Source organism: Epargyreus clarus, unplaced genomic scaffold (genome assembly GCF_041222505.1).
Source record: "Epargyreus clarus isolate Ecla_fem2 unplaced genomic scaffold, WU_Ecla_fem_2.2 ptg000012l, whole genome shotgun sequence".
Classification (NCBI taxonomy): domain Eukaryota; kingdom Metazoa; phylum Arthropoda; class Insecta; order Lepidoptera; family Hesperiidae; genus Epargyreus; species Epargyreus clarus.
The window spans coordinates 2,108,552-2,130,473 of record NW_027332220.1 but is presented as its reverse complement, the minus strand read 5'-3'; the positions used below and the strand labels follow the sequence as shown (position 1 = coordinate 2,130,473).

Sequence of the window (21,922 nt, the reverse complement as noted above, 5' to 3'; positions counted from 1 at the left end):
ATAAAGGACGGCTAATATAATACGAAACATTAAAAAAATAGGCAAGTTTCTTACATGGCTATTTTGAAAGATTTTCCAAAGGAAATCACGTAGCAATTGTTATCCGAAGATGCAGATGGCAAGTTCTTTCTATGGCTTATTTATTTTTTGAAATTTTGAGTGTTATTTCCATAATAAACATTAGTTAGATAATCGCAATAATTTTACAGTTTCAGTGTAAAGAGCTTAACATAAAAGTCATGTTTATTCTTAGTTTGCTACGAATTTCAATAAATGTCGAAGTTTATATATAACTAGTTTCAATAGAGAAAGTGATCCAGAATGGCGGATTTGTATGCGTTTCTCTATTTCTAATAATCTTTTTAAAACATGTTAAAAGTATAGGAATAATCTTTTTCGGTTTATTATTATTTCTTACAACATAACATATTATCATAAATATTGTTTAAAATAATTTAACTTACATTTGAAAATAAATGAAATGCTGAACAAACAGTACACTTAGAATTAAAACCTTATTTTCAATCATTCGATAAGACAAGTGTACGTTTATGAAAAGCAAAAAATCTCAAAAATGTTACATTGAGCGTGGTTTTCAATATGACTTTTAACGATCTTATAGAAGTCATACTTCTTTGGTCGTTTAAGATAAATGAAAGCGAAATTTGAAATGAGTAAATTATTAAACAGGGTTCGATTTGTAGTACTTCTAATTGGGACGTATTTGAGCGTAGACTTCTATTATTTGGCAAAGCAATGTACAAATTCGATTTATTCTATAGAGCAAAAAATATTCTTATTTAGATTTCTCCATACTGAATTGTAAATTTGTTTTTAAATGAAATTCGATTCATTTATACTTAAAGATGTAATTCATTTTCTAAAAAAATTTTTTTGTAATTATTAGATTACAACCTTTTTTGTAACGCCAGAGAAGTACAACTTCCATCGTGTCATTTGGACGAGTACATACGAATATTAGTATTATAAATATATTTGGTAGCTATTACATTTGGTGAAAAGTTGTACAATTCTAGAAAAAAATATTTCGAGAGGACAAAGGGGTAAATAGGTCACTCAGTAAATTCCAAGAAAAAAATGATTTTACTACATTTTAGCTGATATTAAAAATATGATATTTTTTTTTCACTAGTTATTCGTTGAAAATGTTGGCTTAGTACAGCAAGGATATTCTTTCTAAATAAGAAGGGTCACGGTACACCATTCTTGCCAAATAAGAGTTCATAGATTACACATATGTGATATCTTTATTCAGAACTCTTTTTCTTTTACCGTTAAAGCAAATAAACAAATCTCTAATACTCGCAATTATTGTAACAATAACATATCAATTTATTGTTGCTTATAACAATGGTCCCTATTAAATTCTCTTATAACATTGACCTTGTTTCAAATTTCGACGACAAATATGTCTAGTAACTCACATCTGACAAATACATCATATATTTTACATAGAAAAATATATGCCTATAGAGATATTATGTATAGAAAAAGACCTTTGTGACGCATTGGTCCACGACACTGGTTTTACATCAAACTTTTGAGTTGCAACCTGTATCTTATGTAGAGTACGATTTTCCCCAATTGCCCCACCTGAAACTAACTTGGTGCATACTCCGCTGTACAAATTGGCAAAGTTGTAGGGACGGGGTCCCCCTCGTTCACCCCTACTGAAGATTACTTAGGGTAAACTTCACCACGCTGCTACATGCGAATTGATGTTGTGGGCAGAAGGTTCCCTTCTTTAAACGGGGAAAACCTGGAATATATCACCACACTGTTCCACTGAAATTTGCGAAGCTTCCGAAAAGGGATCCCTCACGCTTCAAGTCAGGATAGCCTACCCCCACTTAATAAAATAGTGAAACAGGGGGTGGGGTAAATTTCCCTAGAGCCACAATAGGTCCATATTACCAAGGGTAGATTTTTCTGAGCCTACTGATCATAGGTCCATGCTACCAGGGTGTTATAGGAAGTGCGAGGTCCAGAAGATGTTGGCGAGCACGCCGGCCAGCATGAGCGCGAAGTAGAGCACCACGGCTGCCCACCACAACCGCTTCTCCCACTTCCTCTTCTCTAGGTTGCGGAGGACACCAATACCCACTAGCAGACCTGAAATAAAAAAACATCATCATCAACCCATTATTGTCCTACTGCTGGGCACCGGTCTCCTGTCAATGTGAGAAGGATTAATTAGGCCATAGTCCATCGCGCTGGCCAAGTGCGTATTGGTAGACTTCACATACCTTTAAGATTTTTATTTTAATAAATCTCTCAGGTGTGCAAGTTTCCTCACGATGTTTTCCTTCACCGTTTAAGTAAGTGATAATTAATTTCTAATACGCACATAATTTTGAAAAATCAGAGGTGCACGCCTGGGCTTTGAACCTTGGACCCCTCGACCGAGAGGCCGAGGCTAGGCTATCACTGGTAATATACACACGAAATAAAAAATACTTAGTGTTATAATAAAGTATGCATAAGTCTACTAAGGATGTATTTACTGGAATTGGTAATAATATAGTGTCAAAGGTGGAAGAAAACTTCGTGGTTTTGACACCACGTTTAAGAGGAACCACCGCCACACCGATTTTGGTTATTGCTATCGATTTGCCTAATAACTGCTGTTTGGAACGCTACTGTGTCTTGTAATAGATTGTTATCAATAAAATTTAAGAGGGGCTCTTCTAGGTTATTCGGCTTCTGTTTAGGTGTGAGGGTAGTGTGGTCACCACCTAACAAATTTCTTAGATTTTTTGCTTTGTTCATTGCTCCTTTGATCGTTTATTCCTTAAATAGTTTACTATATACTGTCCATACCAGCGACGGCGCCGGCGAAGTGTGCCACGTAGCCGATGTTCTGCGTCATGTGCTTGTAGTATCTGTAGTAGATCGCCGTGCCGATGTCCACCGCGGCCAGCAGTAGGAACACCAGCAGTTGGATTATCGCGAACTCCATCTCCGCCCAGTTCTGGAAACGGTTTGTTTCGTACAATTAATATAATACGTACCCCCATATAGGAGGTATAAAATCGTATAAAAAGGCGAGGCTGCAAACCAGGCGGTTTCACTTGGTGGCCGTTATTCGAACCAAACACTTGCGGGGTACACCCAAACCTGTATTTGTCTTGTACCCCTCTGTGGTACACGTGAGCTATTAATTTATTGTTTTTGTTTTTCTCATACTCATTTGTTATTTCAATAATTGTGAACAATATCTATACTAATACTTTGCTTAGCTAATTAATAATTCTAAGCTAATTAATAATAGCTAATTCCTAAAAATAAAATTAGGTTTAATTAAAATTTTGTTTTTTTTTTTATTCTTGTTTTGTTCATCTCTTCTAAAAATATATTTTTTGGGATATTGCCTTATTAACGGGTTCGTATTATCAGCATCCTGGTCTAACACGCAGGGGTTCCAGGTTGGATTTTGTACCAAACAGACCTCTAAACCTTTTATGTAATTTGTGCAAGTGTTAGTACAATTGTTGTTAAAGTGTTAGTACAATTAGGTAATCTGATCAAAATAACCCTTAAAAAGCTCATTTTATTCAAATGTAATCTAAAAAGAAATGTTCTAATATAAAGATATGTACCTAATTACTACTGTGAAGATTTGAGTTTAATTTTATAAATTTATCATTGTATGCTTTAAATGAAAATTTCATTAATATATTCATAGATTTTAAATCATAATTTGTATTAATTTCGTGCAACGTCAACAAACCATAACTATCGTAGCTATGTGAGCCGCGATGAGCGCGTAGACACCCCCCGAGGCGCCCGCGAGGTACACCCGGGGGTCCGTGAGGCTGGTGGCCAGCGAGCCCGCCACCACCCCCGCCAGGTACACCAGCGTCACACGCCACCACTTGTGCACCATCTCTAGCGGCACCCCCAGGAACAGCTGCACCAGCAGGTTGACTAAAAGGTGGACCACGCTGAAATCCAAAAATATTATACATACGAGGGTGCGTTTTTAAGTTCGCGGAATGAGGGACAAGGAGGGAAAATAAAATGTCAAAATTATTTTTCTTTTTCTACATATTCTCTTGCAAGACGAATACATTTTTAAGATCTTTGTATTAACTTATTTAAACCCTCATAAAAAATGTTTCGTCCTTGTCGGAAAAATTGCGTCCTTAACTTCTTCGTCTGTAGAAAATTTATTTCCACGAAGCTCTTTTTTCATTTTTGGAAAGAGATAATAATCGCTGGGAGCCAGGTCTGGCCTATAGGGTGGGTGATTTAAAATATCAAAGCTCACCTTATGCAGGGCAGCCAGTGCAATACGGCTTTTGTGTACGGGCGCATTGTCGTGCAACAGCAGGACACCTCTGGTTGATTTTCCCCGTTTTTTTTCTTTGATGACTTCTTTTAACCGCTCCAGGATAGTTGCGTAATATTCTCCGGTTATAGAGACACCTTTATCTTTATAATCTATTAACAAAATTCCTTCTGAATCCCAAAAGACTGTCGCCATGAATTTTCCGGCCGATTGTGACACCTTAAACCTTTTAGGAGGTGCTGTACCCTTTTTATGCCACTGCATGAAGTCTTGTTTAGACTCAGGTTCATAATGGTGAACCCAAGTTTCATCTCAAGTAACAATTCGATTCAATACAATATCTTTATCTTCTCCACAGAGGTCCAAAAACGCACGGGAACATTCAACGCGCTGTTGTTTTTGAGGCGGCGTGAGCATTCTCGGCACCCACCGCGCGCTGACCTTAGTCATGCCAAGATGGTCATACAGAAATTTAAAAATGCTTGTATCCGATACTCCAACCATTTCTGCAAGCTGTTCCTTCTTTAGCCGAGCATCTTCCAGTACTAATTTTTCGACTTTCGCCATCGTTTCCGGAGTGGTCACCTCAACAGACCGTCTGGGTCGTGGGTCGTCTTCAAGTGAATCCCTGCCTAGCTTAAAAAGGTTGTTCCACTTGTAAACCATCGTTTTTCCAGGGCAAGAGTCCCCGTAAACCGATGACATCTTTTCCATTATGATTTGCACAGACTTTCCTTGCTTGGTAAGGAACTTTATAACGGCGCGATGCTCGATTTTCTCCATACTTTAATTTTTTTTCCGGATTGAGTTGTTTAATTGTCGATAGTTTTAAAACTAATGATGCAATTGTGATAAAACTTTATATTTATACTATTTATGAGTCACTTAACACGTACCGCCCTTAACAAGCCCGCTATCATCCCTCCAACCCCGCCATTCCGCGGACTTAAAAACGCGCCCTCGTAGTTGTTACATATATAAGTGATAGCTTAGTGGTTAAGTAACTCGGCCTCCCATTCGGAGAACCCGTGGTTCATATCCCAGGTACGCATCTCTGATTTTAAAACTTATGTGCGTATTAGAAATTAATTATTACGCGCTTAAACAGTGAAGGAAAATATCTTGAATTCAAAAAATCTTAAGGGTGAGTGAAGTCACTTTGCACTTGGACAGCGCGGTGGACTGGCGGTGTAACAATGAGACAAATAGAGTTCCAAATAAGTCAGTACACCAATATTCAGCCCCTGTATATCTGTCGCTAAAATGTGGTAGAATCAATATAGTTCGATCATCGAGGTACCCAGAGCAAAATACGCCGATTAAGTGGAAGCGTGTGGATACTGTAGATGTCAGCTGACTATTTATGATGCGACTCCCTTTGTCCGTAGGCAGCAACACATCTATAGCCGACCACAGCAAGAACCCCTTTTTCATATTCAATATTTTATCACCATACATACCCAACATGCACCAGCATATAGGTCAAAAACCGCCAGGCCTCGTATCTCTTGTTGGGGTTGTAGATGAAGAGCTGCGCCATCGGCCCCGTGGTGTCCGACTTGCCCAGCGCCGCGTCGTAGCAGAACAGCACGATCTCCAGCAGAGAGATGAGAATCATGCAGACCGCTGGTGGCCAGCAGCTGTACTCCTCCTCGTAGGTACCGTCTGTGTATGTGAACAGTGCTTGGCTACGGGTACGGGCTGAACGACATAAGGTGAGTGGGGTAGGTAGGACATATAGGAAAGTTGGAGGTTGGAGCAGGAAAGTAAGAGTGAAATGGGGGAAATATATTTATTTTGTTCGTAATAGCGCAATAATTAAACGTAAAATTTTGATTGAAGAACGCGAATATTTAACGTATTTTTGATAGTGATTTCATTTTTTTTATTATATTTAAACGATTCATGCAGAAAAAAGTTAAAATTTGATAAAAAATATATTTATTGTATTCATTAGCAGCGACGCGAATATTAATCATTTAATTTTGATATCAATTTCATTATTTTAAAGATGTATTAAAACGATTTTCAACGCAATAAAATTTTTCAAATGACGATATTTTTATCAGTAATTAAGATTAAAAAGTAATGATTCACATGCATTTCGGTCGCACATCCATTCATATTTCGGTCGCGGGAAATTATTCGTCATATATAGAAGTCAACGACATGACACGAGCGATTAATCATTCAATGTATAATTTCCGCGCGCCCATTCATTTGTAGTATAAATAGCTCGCGGCAATGTCACATTAAATTATTTTAGAATAGATGTGTAATATTATTATTTTTTTTTGTTAAAAAAAGAATGAGACGAAATGTTTATTTATCAATTTGATTTAACCACAGATTACAGCACGTCGTTTCATATTTGTTTTTTATTTAACCATTTTTACGATACACGATTTTTTTTTATATTTATCGTAACATTCAAAATTTGTTTTAAATACATTGTGATTTTAGTTTTATGTATATTTTTTGTACATTTACGTAGTTGTAAATGGTTTTTAAAGGAAAATAACACGTTACGCAATAGCGCGTATAGTTAAAATGTCGGGTTTTGTCACGACAGGACGCATTAAGCGAATTACGGCCGCGATGAAAAGGGCGAATTGCAGTTAATAGAATAATCGGTTCCGATTTTATTGGCACGTGGTATACGCGTGGCGGGTAATTTTTATACAGGATTTATGGGTTTTAGGGTAACACATAAAGAGGTATAACAAAAACAAACAGTAGGACGGGGAGAGAAAAAAGAAAAAAATATTGTTAGTACTTCATGCATATGTTTGTTAATAGTTTTTTCTTAATAATATTGTTAATATTTATTAAAACCCAGTAGATTAAAAATAGAGTAATAATAATGTTTACTAAATAATTTTATACATATTATATATTTTATTATGAATAAAAATTATTATATAACTCGAAATGTAGCAAAATTGCCTCAAAAAAATTACTTTACTATTTCTTTTTGTACATTTAAAAATTCAATAGAGATGTTCTCAAAAAGCTCTAAAAGTAATAAAAAAATAATTATAATAAAAATGTATTTTTAAAATTAGCAATAACATACGCCACAAAACATGCGCTAACATATATACAAATGTGAATGCTTCTTTACAATATAATGATCTCAAACCACATTGACCCATCACCTTTGACAATGAGACAATTAGCAACCTTAAAGTGATTGTAGTTTTGATACATTTTGTCATTTAAATCTTTTACCTAAATAATGAAATGTAATCATCACATTTTCACATACAATTCGTCATTCGTCATTGTAGGTACATATGTGAAGATTTTAGGCTTTTGTTTACCCATCTCAGCTACTATCAGAATCAGAAGAGAAGGCATCTTTAAAACCAGCACGGAAAACTGTCCATCAAGTTTTCTTAATAATATGATAATTTCACGTACGAAAATGACAACATCCACAAAGTGGATTTACACACATAACCTTAATAAATATTAGTGAATATCGCCTTAATAGAAACTAACATTGACATTAAGAGAAAACATAGGTAGTACTCAAACCGGGATGTTTTACGTTTCCTTAAATTAGATGGGAATTAATAATTAATTTCCAGTTTAAAATGGATTTTATAAGGAGATAAAATAGTGCATAAAATCTTATATAAAAGTTACACAAAATTGATGTTAGAAGTATGTAGATTGGTGTTAAATTGTATATACATTTTTATGTATGATTCCTAAAACCGTCTTAAAGTACAATCGGTCCAATTGATCTCATGCAATGAATTAAGCCCAAGGTCAATCATGAGCGCATGCAAAACACATTCGATTTGCAATTAGTGTTATTAACCTTATTTGAATGTTAATATGCGTTTGTGTATACGCTTTGTGTTGTGGTGGAAGCCGAAAGGAAATTTTGAAATTGAATTCGAACTATCTTTTTAAAGTAGTGTACAATTTGCATTTCATTAAGGTAGTGATGCTGTATATAGCTTAGTACTACTAATTAAGAAAATGTACTAATGTTATGGTATTTCGCTGATTTAATAAATTGGTCATGAAATAAATGTTACTTCTTAATACAATATTATTTTTATAAATAATATTACAGTAAAGGTGAGTGGTAAAGGAAAATGATTAAAAACTTGTCTCTTAATTTTCCTGTTTCGTAAGATTAGTAATTTCAATGGGAGTACCTATTAATTAGTGATAAACATTATATCTAAAAAGGTACAATATTCTCACGTGTTTAATTATACAAAATCAAACTTTAATTGATATATCTTGATCAAAAGCAAAGCTAACTTGCTTTAGAAAGAAAAAAAGCCAATAGCCGGTTAGAAAAACTGTGTTTTAGATATATAACTATTTAACGAAATACGTGCAACCTACCGTAATAATAATAATAAAATGCAGTATACATATATACAAATAATCATACCAAAATATTGCAAAACACGCTTGCCATATGCAAAGATTTTCTTTAATAATTTATTAAGAAAAAAACTATTATCTTTATATTTCAAGTTCTTAGAACAAACACATTTACACATCCTAGACACAAAACGTTTACAATGCAGAAAACTTTACAACGATTAAATTATTTTAAGTGTTACTTTATTTAGTTATTCGTCTATTAAAAGAGACATTTCTTTAATAACTAGTAATTATACCGAGCACATTACGCCACAAACTAGAAAAAAATCTATATCAAGGATAACTAAACAAAAACCATTCGATTGATTCAGAACAAAGCGACAAAATAAATATTTACAACTGTCGCGGTCCTTCCTACCCGAACATCCCCTATATTCCTTATACCCAAGGCCCACGGATGCGGATTATCGGTTTATCAACGCAACGTACACGTGCATTTGGTCGCACGTCTTACTGTAACACTACAGAAAGCGAATGGACAGATGACAGATAGAATTTGTAATGCAAGGCGCCATGGACCGACAGTGCAACAGTGAGCCATCGTGTTAATTACTTATTTTATGCTAGTTATTGCTAACCAAGTAGTAGCTACTTTATCCAATTAACTTTTTAATTTGGAATAAACAAGCGGTCCATCTGACGGTAAATGTTCACTCATCCACGTCGCCCATGGACATCTTTTGTCTACTCCAAATAGAATTAGTCATAATTGTGTTTGGCTATAGATACATTTTTATGTCTGAGGACTAAGTTTATAATCTTTTGTGTAAGCAAAAATGTGGTGACGTTGATTATCCAGTCAAATCAATAATACTTAGATTGTCATATATATACGGCTCGGCTAAGGTAGTTTCTATTTCTGCCTTATAATAGCGACAAAAACCTATTTTAATGCCTTTAATTTTGTGTGTGGACAATTGCTACAAGCTGGTCCCATTTAAATATGATGAGGATCAGAGTGGGTTCTGGAGACAAAATATGTAACTCCTCAACCGATGGGTATAATTGAGTTTTGTTTGAAGATATTTGGTGTAGGTTCTAATGAAATTGCAAAACCAGTTTAACATTGACTATTTAAGGGTCTGATAATGTGGGTCGGAGTCAAAATATGTAACTCCTCAACCGATGGGAATAATTGAGTTGTGTTTGAAGATATTTGGTGTACGTTCTAATGAAATTACAAAGCCAGTTCATCATTGACTATTTAAGGGTCTGGTAATGTGGCTCGGAGATAAAATATGTAACTCCTCAACCGATGGGAATAATTGAGTTGTGTTTGAAGATATTTGGTGTACGTTCTAATGAAATTACAAAGCCAGTTCATCATTGACTATTTAAGGGTCTGGTAATGTGGCTCGGAGATAAAATATGTAACTCCTCAACCGATGGGAATAATTGAGTTGTGTTTGAAGATATTTGGTGTAGGTTCTAATGAAATTGCGAAGCCAGTTCATCATTGACTATTTGAGGGTCTCATATTAGACACGCTGTTTACATCGTTATCCAACGAAATATATTGAGCGCCGACTTCAGAAATATGTACTAAACCAACATTTATTTGAATTATTTTTTACTTTGTAGTGACATAGAAGTCGGTTGTATTTTTTGTTAAAAAAAAATTTATAACCCTGTTTCCAGGAGCTGAATGACATCTGTAATGACTAATGACCGGCCTCAGGTAAGTTTCACTATAATACATAAATAAACGAAAGTAATTAAATTCCACTTAAATAAAAGATAAGAACCCATTAATATTATCAGCTACGTCACAATGTCACGGTCTATATTAGATTAACAGAAATATTGCGTTTGTTTTATAATAAAATGTGCCATTAGTAAAAAATATACTTATCGATAGTACAATGATGATTTGTATAATCGGAGTGTTTACTTGTCGATCAAATGATATCTACAAGTAATTTGATAGTTATCTTGGTCACATGTTAATCAATTTTGTTGGTCAATATTAATGTTTTCTTCATTTTCACGTAGTAATTTATTTTAAAATGTATTTACTTCTCATATATTTATATCTTATTTCTTAATTTTCTCTTTCTTTCTAACATTCTTTCTTTTTTCATGTTCTCTTTCTCCGTTATTTAAATTTTATTTTATTTCCTATTTATTACTATTTTTATTATTTTTTTTTAGTATAGTTGTACTGCCTTCAATTTTTCTGCATATCCCTAAGGTTGACTGGGAGATAATGCTATTTAGCATTAAGTCCGCCTTTTGCACCACACTGTTTTAACATGGTCAATAAAGAGTAAATAAAAATAAATAAATAAAAATGTATATATGCAGGTAATAAAATTTATTATAGAATTTCGGTAGAGAATTAACACATATTACTAATAGGATAAAATCACAATAATTATAACTCCTATATATACATACAGTTTACATATTTATCAGTATTTAAATATAACAGACTTTTTAAGCTCAGCTGTTTATTTTAAAAATCACGCAATTATATATTTTTTAATCGAATGTGCGACACAAAAGAAGGCATTTTTAGTTCCATTTAAAAATTCTGTAATAAGACATTTCAATGATAATATTTTCACAAAAGTAAAGGTATTTTTTTCGTAAAACTAACGATAATTAAATAATTATGTTTATCGACGACATCACGCATAAAGCCGTCCTAGCGTCCTCTAACTAGTTGGTCACAGTCACAATGGCCTGAGCAAATCAGACCTCTCTGTTACTCCATTCATGAAAGACCCGCAATAAGGACAATAGACAACCTTCGCGTATTATTTTGTATATATATGACCCATATTTGATCCCAAAACATACATGTGATTGCGAATAAACTTAGGGGAAAATGTTTTTGCTTTATTACTCTACGGTCCTTCAAATTAAGATTAATTAATTAAGAGGAAATAAAACGATAGGAAAATATTAAATAGTAACAAGAAGAAATTTATAAAAGGCCCGTGGACATCATTAAGATTAACAAAAAATTGGGAGTACATATTCTACATTTCTCAACGATTGTTCAAAGAGATTTTTCGGTACTTATAAATATATACATATTATAACCAAATGTCGTTCTTTAATTTGTATTGCTTTTGTAGAGGTACGCTAGTTTTACGCTAAGATACAGCCTTGCACAAAGTACGTACTTCTTCAATATTTTCCAATATTATTTTCACCCTTAAATTTTTTGCACACTGTTTTTCAGCTGTGTATCTATTGCATAACATGTTCATAAGATGAGGACAAATTGTCACAGATTCTCAATGACCAAATGATGACCAATTACTCTTTTGACATTGAAATGGCAGGTCATATCATTTTCTAGGTCAAAACAGGTGTAATGACCTGCAGATTTCGATTGTACAAGTAGCTAGTTTGAGTGAATCATAGACGGGAATAGGAAACTATAAATATGATCCAGGTACGTTGGCTGCAAAACTTTTTACATTCTACTACGGAAAATCAATTTCATTTTGAAGGTGGTAGAACCCTTTGTGGTTCGACTCCGGCGGCACCACCGCCACACCTATTTCTACCTAATAACCGCAGTGTTAGGCGCTACTGTGTTCCGGTTTGAAGGGTGTGGTAAGGGAGACATACTTTTCCGAGGCGTTCCAGCTTAGTCCTCAGGGGTAGCGGCGCATCTGTGGCCGACCTCAGGTAGGAATATCTAATCCTATCTGGGGTTGATTACAGATGTCCATGGGCGGCAGTAGCCACTTACCATCAGGTGGACTGCATGCTCGTCTGCTACTCCTATATTATAAAAAAAAAAAAAAAAAAAAACGGAGTCCCTGGGTTCAACTGGGACGTAGTAGAGGGGCAGCGTGTGGAGGAAGAGCACTTCAAGTCGTGACAATCCTATGAGGAGACTTTTGATTGATTTATTTTTTATAATATAAGAGCAACCAACTCTATATAGAACGGATTATGCCTGAAGACGATGCGTTATCACTCCTAAAGGCTAAAATGGTCGACTCATCTGTAAGTCAGTCGGCATGCACGTGATTCCATTGAAATTCAAGAACTATTTCCGATAAAAATAGTTCTGGAGGTGGTACCTCTTCGGTCGAATATAACTTGCTCTACCTTTAAAGACTTATTCTATAACATACTCAGAGGTAAAGTTTACCAAAGACTTCGCCATATATCCTGAAACCTACAATGAGTCAACCAAAGACCGTTGGAGACTTATGTGTTGAATCATTTTAAACAAAATAAAAGTTAAACTTAATGCTCTGTGACCTTCGTTTAAACCTACCGGATAAGATTACCGAAGTGTTACTACGAAATTCTTTATCAGTAAATGTAACAAATGATTATCAATCACTATACAAACACAAACATAACTTTAAAAAGTCTGTCATACTTAAAAATGTCGGGAAAACGCGTCTACGACATTTTTATACGCTTTTTATTAGCTTCAGACGTATGTATGTTGGTATGTTAGTATGTAACGGAATCTTTGGACATGATTTTAACCCCCTTCAAAACGTCGGATTAACTCGAAATTTGGCATACTTATTAAGGACCGATGACAATTCAATATTTTAAACATTCTGACCCGTTATCCTTACTAGGATAATCAGGATCAGCGATTTTTGTTTTCCTGAGACCCGGAAGGTCTGCGTTAAGACCAATAAAGGAATCTACCAGGCGCGCCGATCACCTAACCTAACCTAACCTAACCTGACCTGACCTGACCTGACCTGTCCTGTCCTGACCTGTCCTGACCTGACCTGACCTGACCTGACCTGACCTGACCTGACCTGACCAAACCAATGAAGCTCTGAACACCATCACCGATTGGGGACGAAGAGTAAAACTTGAATTCGCCGCAAATAAAACACAAGCAATTGCCTTTTCATCGAAAGCTACTAAGTGCAGAATAATAATTAACAATAATCATGTCCCATTCACCAATGAAATCAAATACCTCGGCATTATCATTGATAAAAACCTAAAATTCATCAAGCACGTAAATAATTCTATCACCAGAGCCCAAAAGATATACCAAAAATTAAGTATGTTTGTACGACCCACTTGGGGTGTACATTCTGATAACATCTCCATAATATATAAAAACGTAATAGAACCAATCCTAACATATGGCGCAGAAATCTGGTGGACCGCAATCAAATACCAGATGGTGTGCAACAACTTAAGAGCACTGCAAAGAGGTTTTGCCATCAAGGCCATCAGAGGATTTAAAACCATCTCTGCCTCAGCTGCCATCGCCCTCGCTGATTTCGCCCCACTGGATGTAAAGATTAAAGAAATTGCCGAAATACAATTAACGAAAAGGAAACAATATACAAAATTCTTGCCGCAGGACATCAAATGTGACTTACCAACTCACCCATCCAACTTATTACATCCAGCAAAGCGAATCAGCATTACTTTTGATACTGTTTGTAATCAGAACGAACTCGAGGAAAAAACAACTGCTGACATGACCAAAATATTCACCGACGGAAGCAAATATGACGGAGTAGTGGGTGCCGCTTTTGTAGTTTATCATGTTAACGGGAAAACTGAAACACAAAAGATAAAATTACACGGAAGCTGTTCTGTATTCCAAGCTGAAATGCTTGCTATACAGAAGGCGTGCGAACACTGCGTTGCTAGGAATTTAATTAATGTTGTTATCTTATCCGACTCCCGTTCTGCTTTAATGGAGATACAAAACCGGAATTCCCATAATTCTGCTACTGTCGAAATTCATAAACATATTTACAATTTGCAACTTTTAGGTTCAATAAAATTCATCTGGATCAAAGCACACGTAGGTATTGATGGTAATGAGACTGCTGATTTGGCTGCAAAAGCGGCAGCCAAGCAGCACTCATCTTTCGATTATGCCAAGTTCCCCATAAGTTTCGCAAAATACTAACATAAACAAGAAACAGACAATACATCCAATGAAAGATACCTGACGGCATCCAAAGGCGCACACACGCGACTCTGGTGTCCCAACATCGACATCATCCGAGAATTATCTAAATACACAAAACCAACTTTTGCTCTCACACAGATTCTAACTGGCTATGGATACCACCTCGAATACCTATGTCGCTTTAACATCACAAGCACAGATAAAGTTTGGAAAATCCAAAAGTGCACGACTCATAATGCTCATTTAATTATGAAATTTAATTGCCGAAAAAACAGCTGTAGTAGGAAGAAGGTACTGCACAAGCGCCCCTGGTGGAATAAATGTACATAATATCTATAGATATACAGTCTTGTAGTTTTCGTTTTTTATTAATTGCAATTAAACGACACTGAATTAATTAATCATTCGCATTCAGTGACCTACAATCGTCGATTAGAATTAAAAAAAAAAATTTAACTCAAATGATGAATTTTTTCACAAGTTACAGTGTTTTCAGGTTTCACACATGACGGACAGGAAATTTTTTTGACCTATTTTGGTGTTTTTTTCCAATTCTATTGCAGTAAATCAATTTTTAAAAAGTATGGAATTAATCTCCATTAAATTATCTCGACAATAGTATGCAAAATATCTTGATTCCGTGAACTATCAAGGCTATAATAATAAAAATAGCCGCCAAAATGAAGCGAAAAAAATTTTTCGATCGTAAAGCACTCTCTGATGCTTCGCATCATGAGTCGTGCAATAAATGTCCATGTGACGATAATTCCACTCAGACAATAGATCATTTACTGAAAGAATGCCCAGTCTTTGCTAACGCACGACTGGAGCATGAATTTATTTGCAAAAACCTCAACACTGAACCATACTGTATTCCTAACCTCATTAATCGTGAATCATGCATCAAATCGTTTATTAAATTTGTGACGATAATCGTCAATCGTCTTAAAACTCTTAATGAAACCTGATTTGTAATTTATTTTATTTTATCTTTAGTTGATTTTATTTGTCTTATTTTATTTTATTTTAATATTGTCTTTTCATTTTATTGGGTTTTATTTGATTAAGTGTTGTTTGTTTGTCTTTTGTCTACATCTTTATGTACATCTTTTGTAAAAAGAAAAAAACCAAAAGTAAAATTTTATCAAAAAAAAAAAAAAATTGATCAAACAATAAATATCATATATATATATATATATATATATATATATATATATATATATATATATATGTGGGATCGTAGAAATGAGAGGTCGATGGTGATATTTAATTCTTATTTTATTTCTTAGAGCACATGTCAAATCCTACGTATAGTGCCACCAACTTATCTGTTCAGTTGACAGGGTCGCTAGTGCAGCGTCCAATGTTACCATATAATTATATTTGCCTACTGAAGAGGGAGCTCAACAACTTTGAGACCTATGATTTTTAATAGATAAAATATGTAAAAAATATTTAAAAAGATAAATAACCTTCGTAAACATCCTAAAAAAAAAGAATTAGGTTAATAATGTCAAATTTTAATTCTTAAATGATATTCTAGGACAGGAAAAATAAAAAGTCCAGAATTATTAACTATAATTATTTATATTTTATAAAAATAAAATTTATATTTTATAAAAATAATTATGGTCATGATCTCTAACTTCGAGGGGCTCCACACCAGGCATCCCTGAGCGAAATAATGACGATGCGCCTGAGGTGCCTGTGCCAAGTGATTTACATAATTCGTCATCAGAGTCACTTGAATCGCTTTCGCTATCACTATGCAACTTAATAATGAATGGTTCTTCTAAATATCCATCATTGTTCCTGTATTTTTCTTCAATTCTTTTTACGTGGTGACAATGGTTTTTCCACTCTTCTTTTGTTATTTTATCGAATGCATTCTGAATTAACTGGGGCATTTCAGCACTAGATTTACCAACATTTCGCTCAGCGACATTTCTCTTCATTGAACTCCAAACCATCTCGATTGGGTTCAAATCACAGTGGTATGGCGGTAACCTGAGAACAGAATGGCTATGACTTTTTAATAGATTATCTATTTCATATTCAGGAGCTGGTTTATTACGCTTTATTAATTCTTGCAGTTGAGGTTTCGTCATTTGCTCAGAAAATTCTATATTTCTCTCCCTCAGCCACAATTGCATGACAGCCTTAGTGTGGTTTGAATTGGGACATTTATTAACACAAATGCTGTGATAGGGGGCATTGTCCATCACTATAAGAGTATGCTTATGCAGGTTCGGCAGCAATTTCTTATTAGTCCATCTTTTAAAATTATCATTATTCATTTCATCATGGTAGTCACCGCTCTTAGTGTTTCTTCGCCTCCTGCATGAACCACCTATTCCCTTTTGATACTGGCTCCAAATCACCTTCAACATCTGGGCCTTGCCAACATTTGTCAGTTGAGTGAGATGAGTGTATATAGGTCTCATCTAAATAAACGACGGGTTTTTTTTCTCCAGACTCATTCTCACGAATTTTTGTAAGTATGCAGCCCTCCACGCAGTTATGTCATTACGCTCACATAGCACTTTTCTATTTGTTTTAGTTTTTTTAAAACGAAATCCTATTTTATGCAGCAGTTTTCTAAGTGTTTCACGTTTTGCAGAGAAATCAATTTCTTCTCTAAGTATGTTTAATAATTTTGGTATAGTCGGAATTTCTTTCCTAAATGAATAAAATTCATGAATTTTTCTCCGTATGACGCCAATGTCAAAATCATCAATGTCCAATTTTCCTGTTTTTCTTTCTCTATTCTTACCGGGAGTAGATAGTTTGACATTACTTTCTTCAGCTTTTTTCTTTTCATTCATGAGCTTGTAAACAAATCGTTCGCTTACTCCTGTAGCAAAAATATAAATACATGAAGTATAAAAAAAACATTTACTACCAAAAATACTCAGTGACACTTTAACTAAGTAAAATAAAATAACTGAAATATTTACGCGGGACTTTCTATTAATTAACTATCAACACTTCATAGCAACACTAACCTGTCGCAGCTGCGACGCGTTCTGTCACTTTCTCAAACGGTATTTTCGGAGCTAGCAGGCGTTTTTCTTCCCTCATGAAATCTAAAACCTTTAAAATAATGACCCGTGCATCACTTTTGAGAGGCTTAGGCATTTTTAATCACTTATTACAATTATATTCGAATCGAAAAACAAAGAGCACTCACACTTCAAAGAATTGACAGCGGAATGACATTTCAAAATGGCGGTCGGCTTTGTTTTAGTTCCAGATTTGTCTACTGAACAGAAAAGTTGGTGGCACTATACATCGTTTTAAACTCTCTTCAACTGACTTCCTTCTTCAGTGTTGCTACTTTGACTCAATCAAACTACGTCAGAGTTCTTATATAAAAATAAAAAATAAAACTAAAATCTAACCATGTAGGTATTATCCCACACGGCCATCCTGCTCATTCATCAGACCCTGATGAACTGTAATCATAATCTTTCGCTTCTTCTGAACTAGATCATATGGTCCCAAAAAATTTTAGTTCTTCTTATAGGAGATAAATCACCAATATTGTATTCATAAGCTTTTTTTCTAACCTTATTGTAATATCTTCTATGTTCATCTTGTATTTTTTGTATATCTTGTATTTCTTTAGCTTTTATTCTTAAATCAGATCTCTTTTCATAAAAATTATCAATTCTTTCGTCTTCAATCATCTTCAGTATCTCATCATCTTTGTTTCTTACTTTAAAATATTCGCGATTTGTTAATTCTTCAGTCTTATCCAAGCTAAAATGTTCTTTCTTATGATTCTTTCGTACAATTACATACTGCATCTTCTTCTTCTTTGGTACTACAATTAGTTTGCTTCCATCTTTCTCTTTTTTAAGTATTCCGTTTTGTAGAAGGCAGTCTTTATAAGGTTCTTTCTCTGAAATTTTCTTTATTTTTTCAATTTGTACATCTTCGTCTTGAGCTTTTTTAATACGTGCAGTCATTTCGGTAACGATTAAACAAGCAGGCTGCTTGCTGACGATTCCAGCATGCTTCATTTTAATTCCAGGTCTGTGTTGTCCATTCTTTTTCTTCGCTAAAATTTTCTGTTCTGACCATTCTTCTATTTGTTCATTTACAACATTTTCCTCTAGAGGCGGCAGTCGACGTAGATTCTGGTGAATTGGATTATCATCGGTAAGTATTATTTTCATTTCATTATTACTATCTTTCTTAGCTTCGTCGGGTTTATATTCTTTAATCGTCTTTTCTATATTTTCAGAAAGTCTAGCATCGTCTATCGTGTAGTCGTCGCGAAAATTCTTGTTTTCGGTCATCTTTATCTGATTAACGTTACTTCTAATATCTATCATAGCAGTCATCTCCACCTCATTTATTTTAACCTTTTTAAATGGTATCTTATCCATAACTTCTTGTTTCTGAATAATAAGAGACTTTTTCGGCTGATTAGGACATTCAGTTCCTTTATGTCCGAATTCGTTACACCGAAAACATTTAATGCCTTTCTTACAAGCTGGTGCCATATGATCAGTATCGCCGCAGTTGTAGCATCTCTTTACTTTCCGCTCTGTGCTGGTTGAGGAATCTTTGTCATCAGAATTATTTCCTTGTATATTATTCTTGGAGTTAGTCTTTCTTTCAATTCTTTGTCTAAATTCTTCATAACATTCTAACTTCATTCTAAACTCTTTTAAGGTTCTAGCTCCGTACAACATAGCTTTGTTGGTTTCACTGTCACGAATGCCGTCAATAATATAAACCATTAGGGCTGTATCTTCAAGGGCAGCGTGTAAGGCTAGCTCCTTCATGTGAAGAAAATATTGTTGAAATGTTTCTTCATTCTTCATCTTACGTGAAGCAAGCTTCTTATGTATGATAGCGCTGTTCAACTTCGGATTAAACTCTTCTTGCAGCAGCTTCTTCAGAGTATCCCAGTTCTTCACACTTCCTGTAGATCTGAGAAATAGTTTAGCAGTACCGGCAAGTAATCTTTTTCCATAAATAAGTTTCTCAATATCAGACCACTCCATAATTCTCGCAGTATCTTCAAATTCTTCAATCCAGTTCGTGATCGGATACGTGTCGTCACCAGTAAACGGAATCATAGACTGTTCTAAATCGTTAAAGGATATTCGTGGCTCTCTGAATTTTGGGCTTTCGACATCTTTTTCTTTCTTCGGCGGCATGGTTCTAGATCGGCTTCTTGAGTGCATCTTGACTTCTTAATCTTTACTTCTTTAATATTTCTTCTATACTTCTATACGTCTTTCATATCTTTCTCTTCAAAACTTTCTTCATTTAATCATTCGGTTGGTATAGTGTAGCACATTCCTAAGCATTCATCTAGTATAGTGTGCTACGTCCCGAAACATTAGTTGTTGACGCGTTGCTTGGTAACCGGCGTAAATTATTGAGAAAAATTCTTACAATTTTCTTCGGGATATTTTCATAATCTTCTTCGTTAATCACCATCGAAACTGCACATGACGAGACGAGCCCCCAAAAGTTGTGGGATCGTAGAAATGAGAGGTCGATGGTGATATTTAATTCTTATTTTATTTCTTAGAGCACATGTCAAATCCTACGTACATCGTTTTAAACTCTCTTCAACTGACTTCCTTCTTCAGTGTTGCTACTTTGACTCAATCAAACTACGTCAGAGTTCTTATATAAAAATAAAAAATAAAACTAAAATCTAACCATGTAGGTATTATCCCACATATATATATATATATTTATATCCGTATATACATCTTACAAAGTTTCTCAATTTACTAATTAGTCCAAATCTTTCAAAAAATTGTTTAAATTATATTTTACTCGCAACCCTGTTGGAGGTAGCCCGTATACCATAGCGAGGACCTCTAAAAACAGTTACAATCTTATAAGTCCGCCTTTGCGGCATCAAAAAAAAAAAAAAAAGACCTGACCTGACCTGCACCTTCCTTTAACAAGATTTCCACTATTTCATTGTTCCCATTTCTTGTTGCCAAATGTAAAGGCATATATGATTTCAGCTCATCGTCATAGTCACAACTTATATTATTAACTCGAGCTGTAAAATTAAATAAACTACTAACAGTTTTAAAATCTCTGCAGGCAGCAGCAACACAAAGAGAAGAAATTCTAGAATTATTTTTGATATTAACATCATCATGCTGTAATATTAAATCGATGATTGGACGACGTCATTTTGAAATGGCTAGATGTAAAGCAGTTGACCGTTTTTCTCTTGAGTATTGCCATCAGCGCCTGTTTTTAAAAGATGCTCTATCATCCTTTTTCCGTGATTACTTTTATCCAAGATAGAGGACCTGGGATATGGTATAAATTATGAAAGAAAGCAGTTAGCATTGGCAATTCGGATGTCATTCAACAACTCCTCTGGGATTTTCACGTTAACAATAAAAATAAACACCAATGTAAAACACCACTTCATACAGCTGTGTTAAACAATGACCCAATATTCATTTTTGCATTGCTAAGCAAAGGTGCTGATGCTGATTCGAAAGATAAACTTGATAATACGCTACGTAATAATCGTTAAAATAATCGCTAAAATAATCACTAAAAAATGAAAAATAAATAATAGTTAAAAAAAACTAAAAAATACGCTTTTATAAAAAATTCGACCAAAAAATGAAAAATAAATAATAGTTTAAAAAAACTAAAAAATACACTTTTTATAGAAAATCCAACTAAAAAATAGAAAATATTTTTTTTTAAATTTGAATTAAGAATAGTGTAAATAAGATAAAAATATTTTTTATTGTAAAAAAAGCGTGGGGTGCAATAGTTATAAATATTTTATTGTTAGATATTGAGTAGAAGGATTATAATTTTGATAATATCTTAAAACCACCCTTAGCACTCCACGCTTTTTTTACAATAAAAAATATTTTTATCTTATTTACACTATTCTTAATTCAAATTTAAAAAAAATATTTTCTATTTTTTAGTTGGATTTTCTATAAAAAAGTGTATTTTTTAGTTTTTTTAAACTATTATTTATTTTTCATTTTTTGGTCGAATTTTTTTATAAAAGCGTATTTTTTTGTTTTTTTTTTAACTATTATTTATTTAAATGATCTTGTTTCTTTGTGAATTGTGTTATACCATTAAGTAGAAGAAGAAATGTATCATTCCTTTAAGAACCTCTTAAAGGAATGATACATTTCTTCCTTTACTTAATGAAAATGGCTCTTTAAGGACTCGTAACCTTAGGAATCGTAGGCTACACAAACGCGCAGACACAGAATACACATCTAAAACCATCATTTAGTTAGTTGGGAATCGAACCCGGGACATCGCACGTAACATTAGTA

At 34.3% G+C, this 21,922-nt stretch overlaps 1 protein-coding gene across 2 annotated transcripts in view; it reads right to left on the bottom strand.

Moving 5' to 3' along the window:
- Positions 1-381: 381 nt before the first annotated feature.
- rho-4 (rhomboid-4) overlaps positions 382-21,922 on the bottom strand; it is a 40,394-nt gene continuing 18,853 nt past the window's right edge. Inside the window, exons 4-7 of one of the 2 annotated variants that reach the window (XM_073078085.1) lie at positions 5,773-5,977; positions 3,752-3,965; positions 2,842-2,992; positions 382-2,133 (exon numbers count right to left, since the gene is read on the bottom strand). In XM_073078085.1, the coding sequence (XP_072934186.1) occupies positions 1,988-2,133; positions 2,842-2,992; positions 3,752-3,965; positions 5,773-5,977 (716 nt within the window). In that variant the 3' untranslated portion in view covers positions 382-1,987. The remainder of the gene's footprint in view (positions 2,134-2,841; positions 2,993-3,751; positions 3,966-5,772; positions 5,978-21,922) is intronic. The other variant, XM_073078086.1, reaches the window with a different exon arrangement.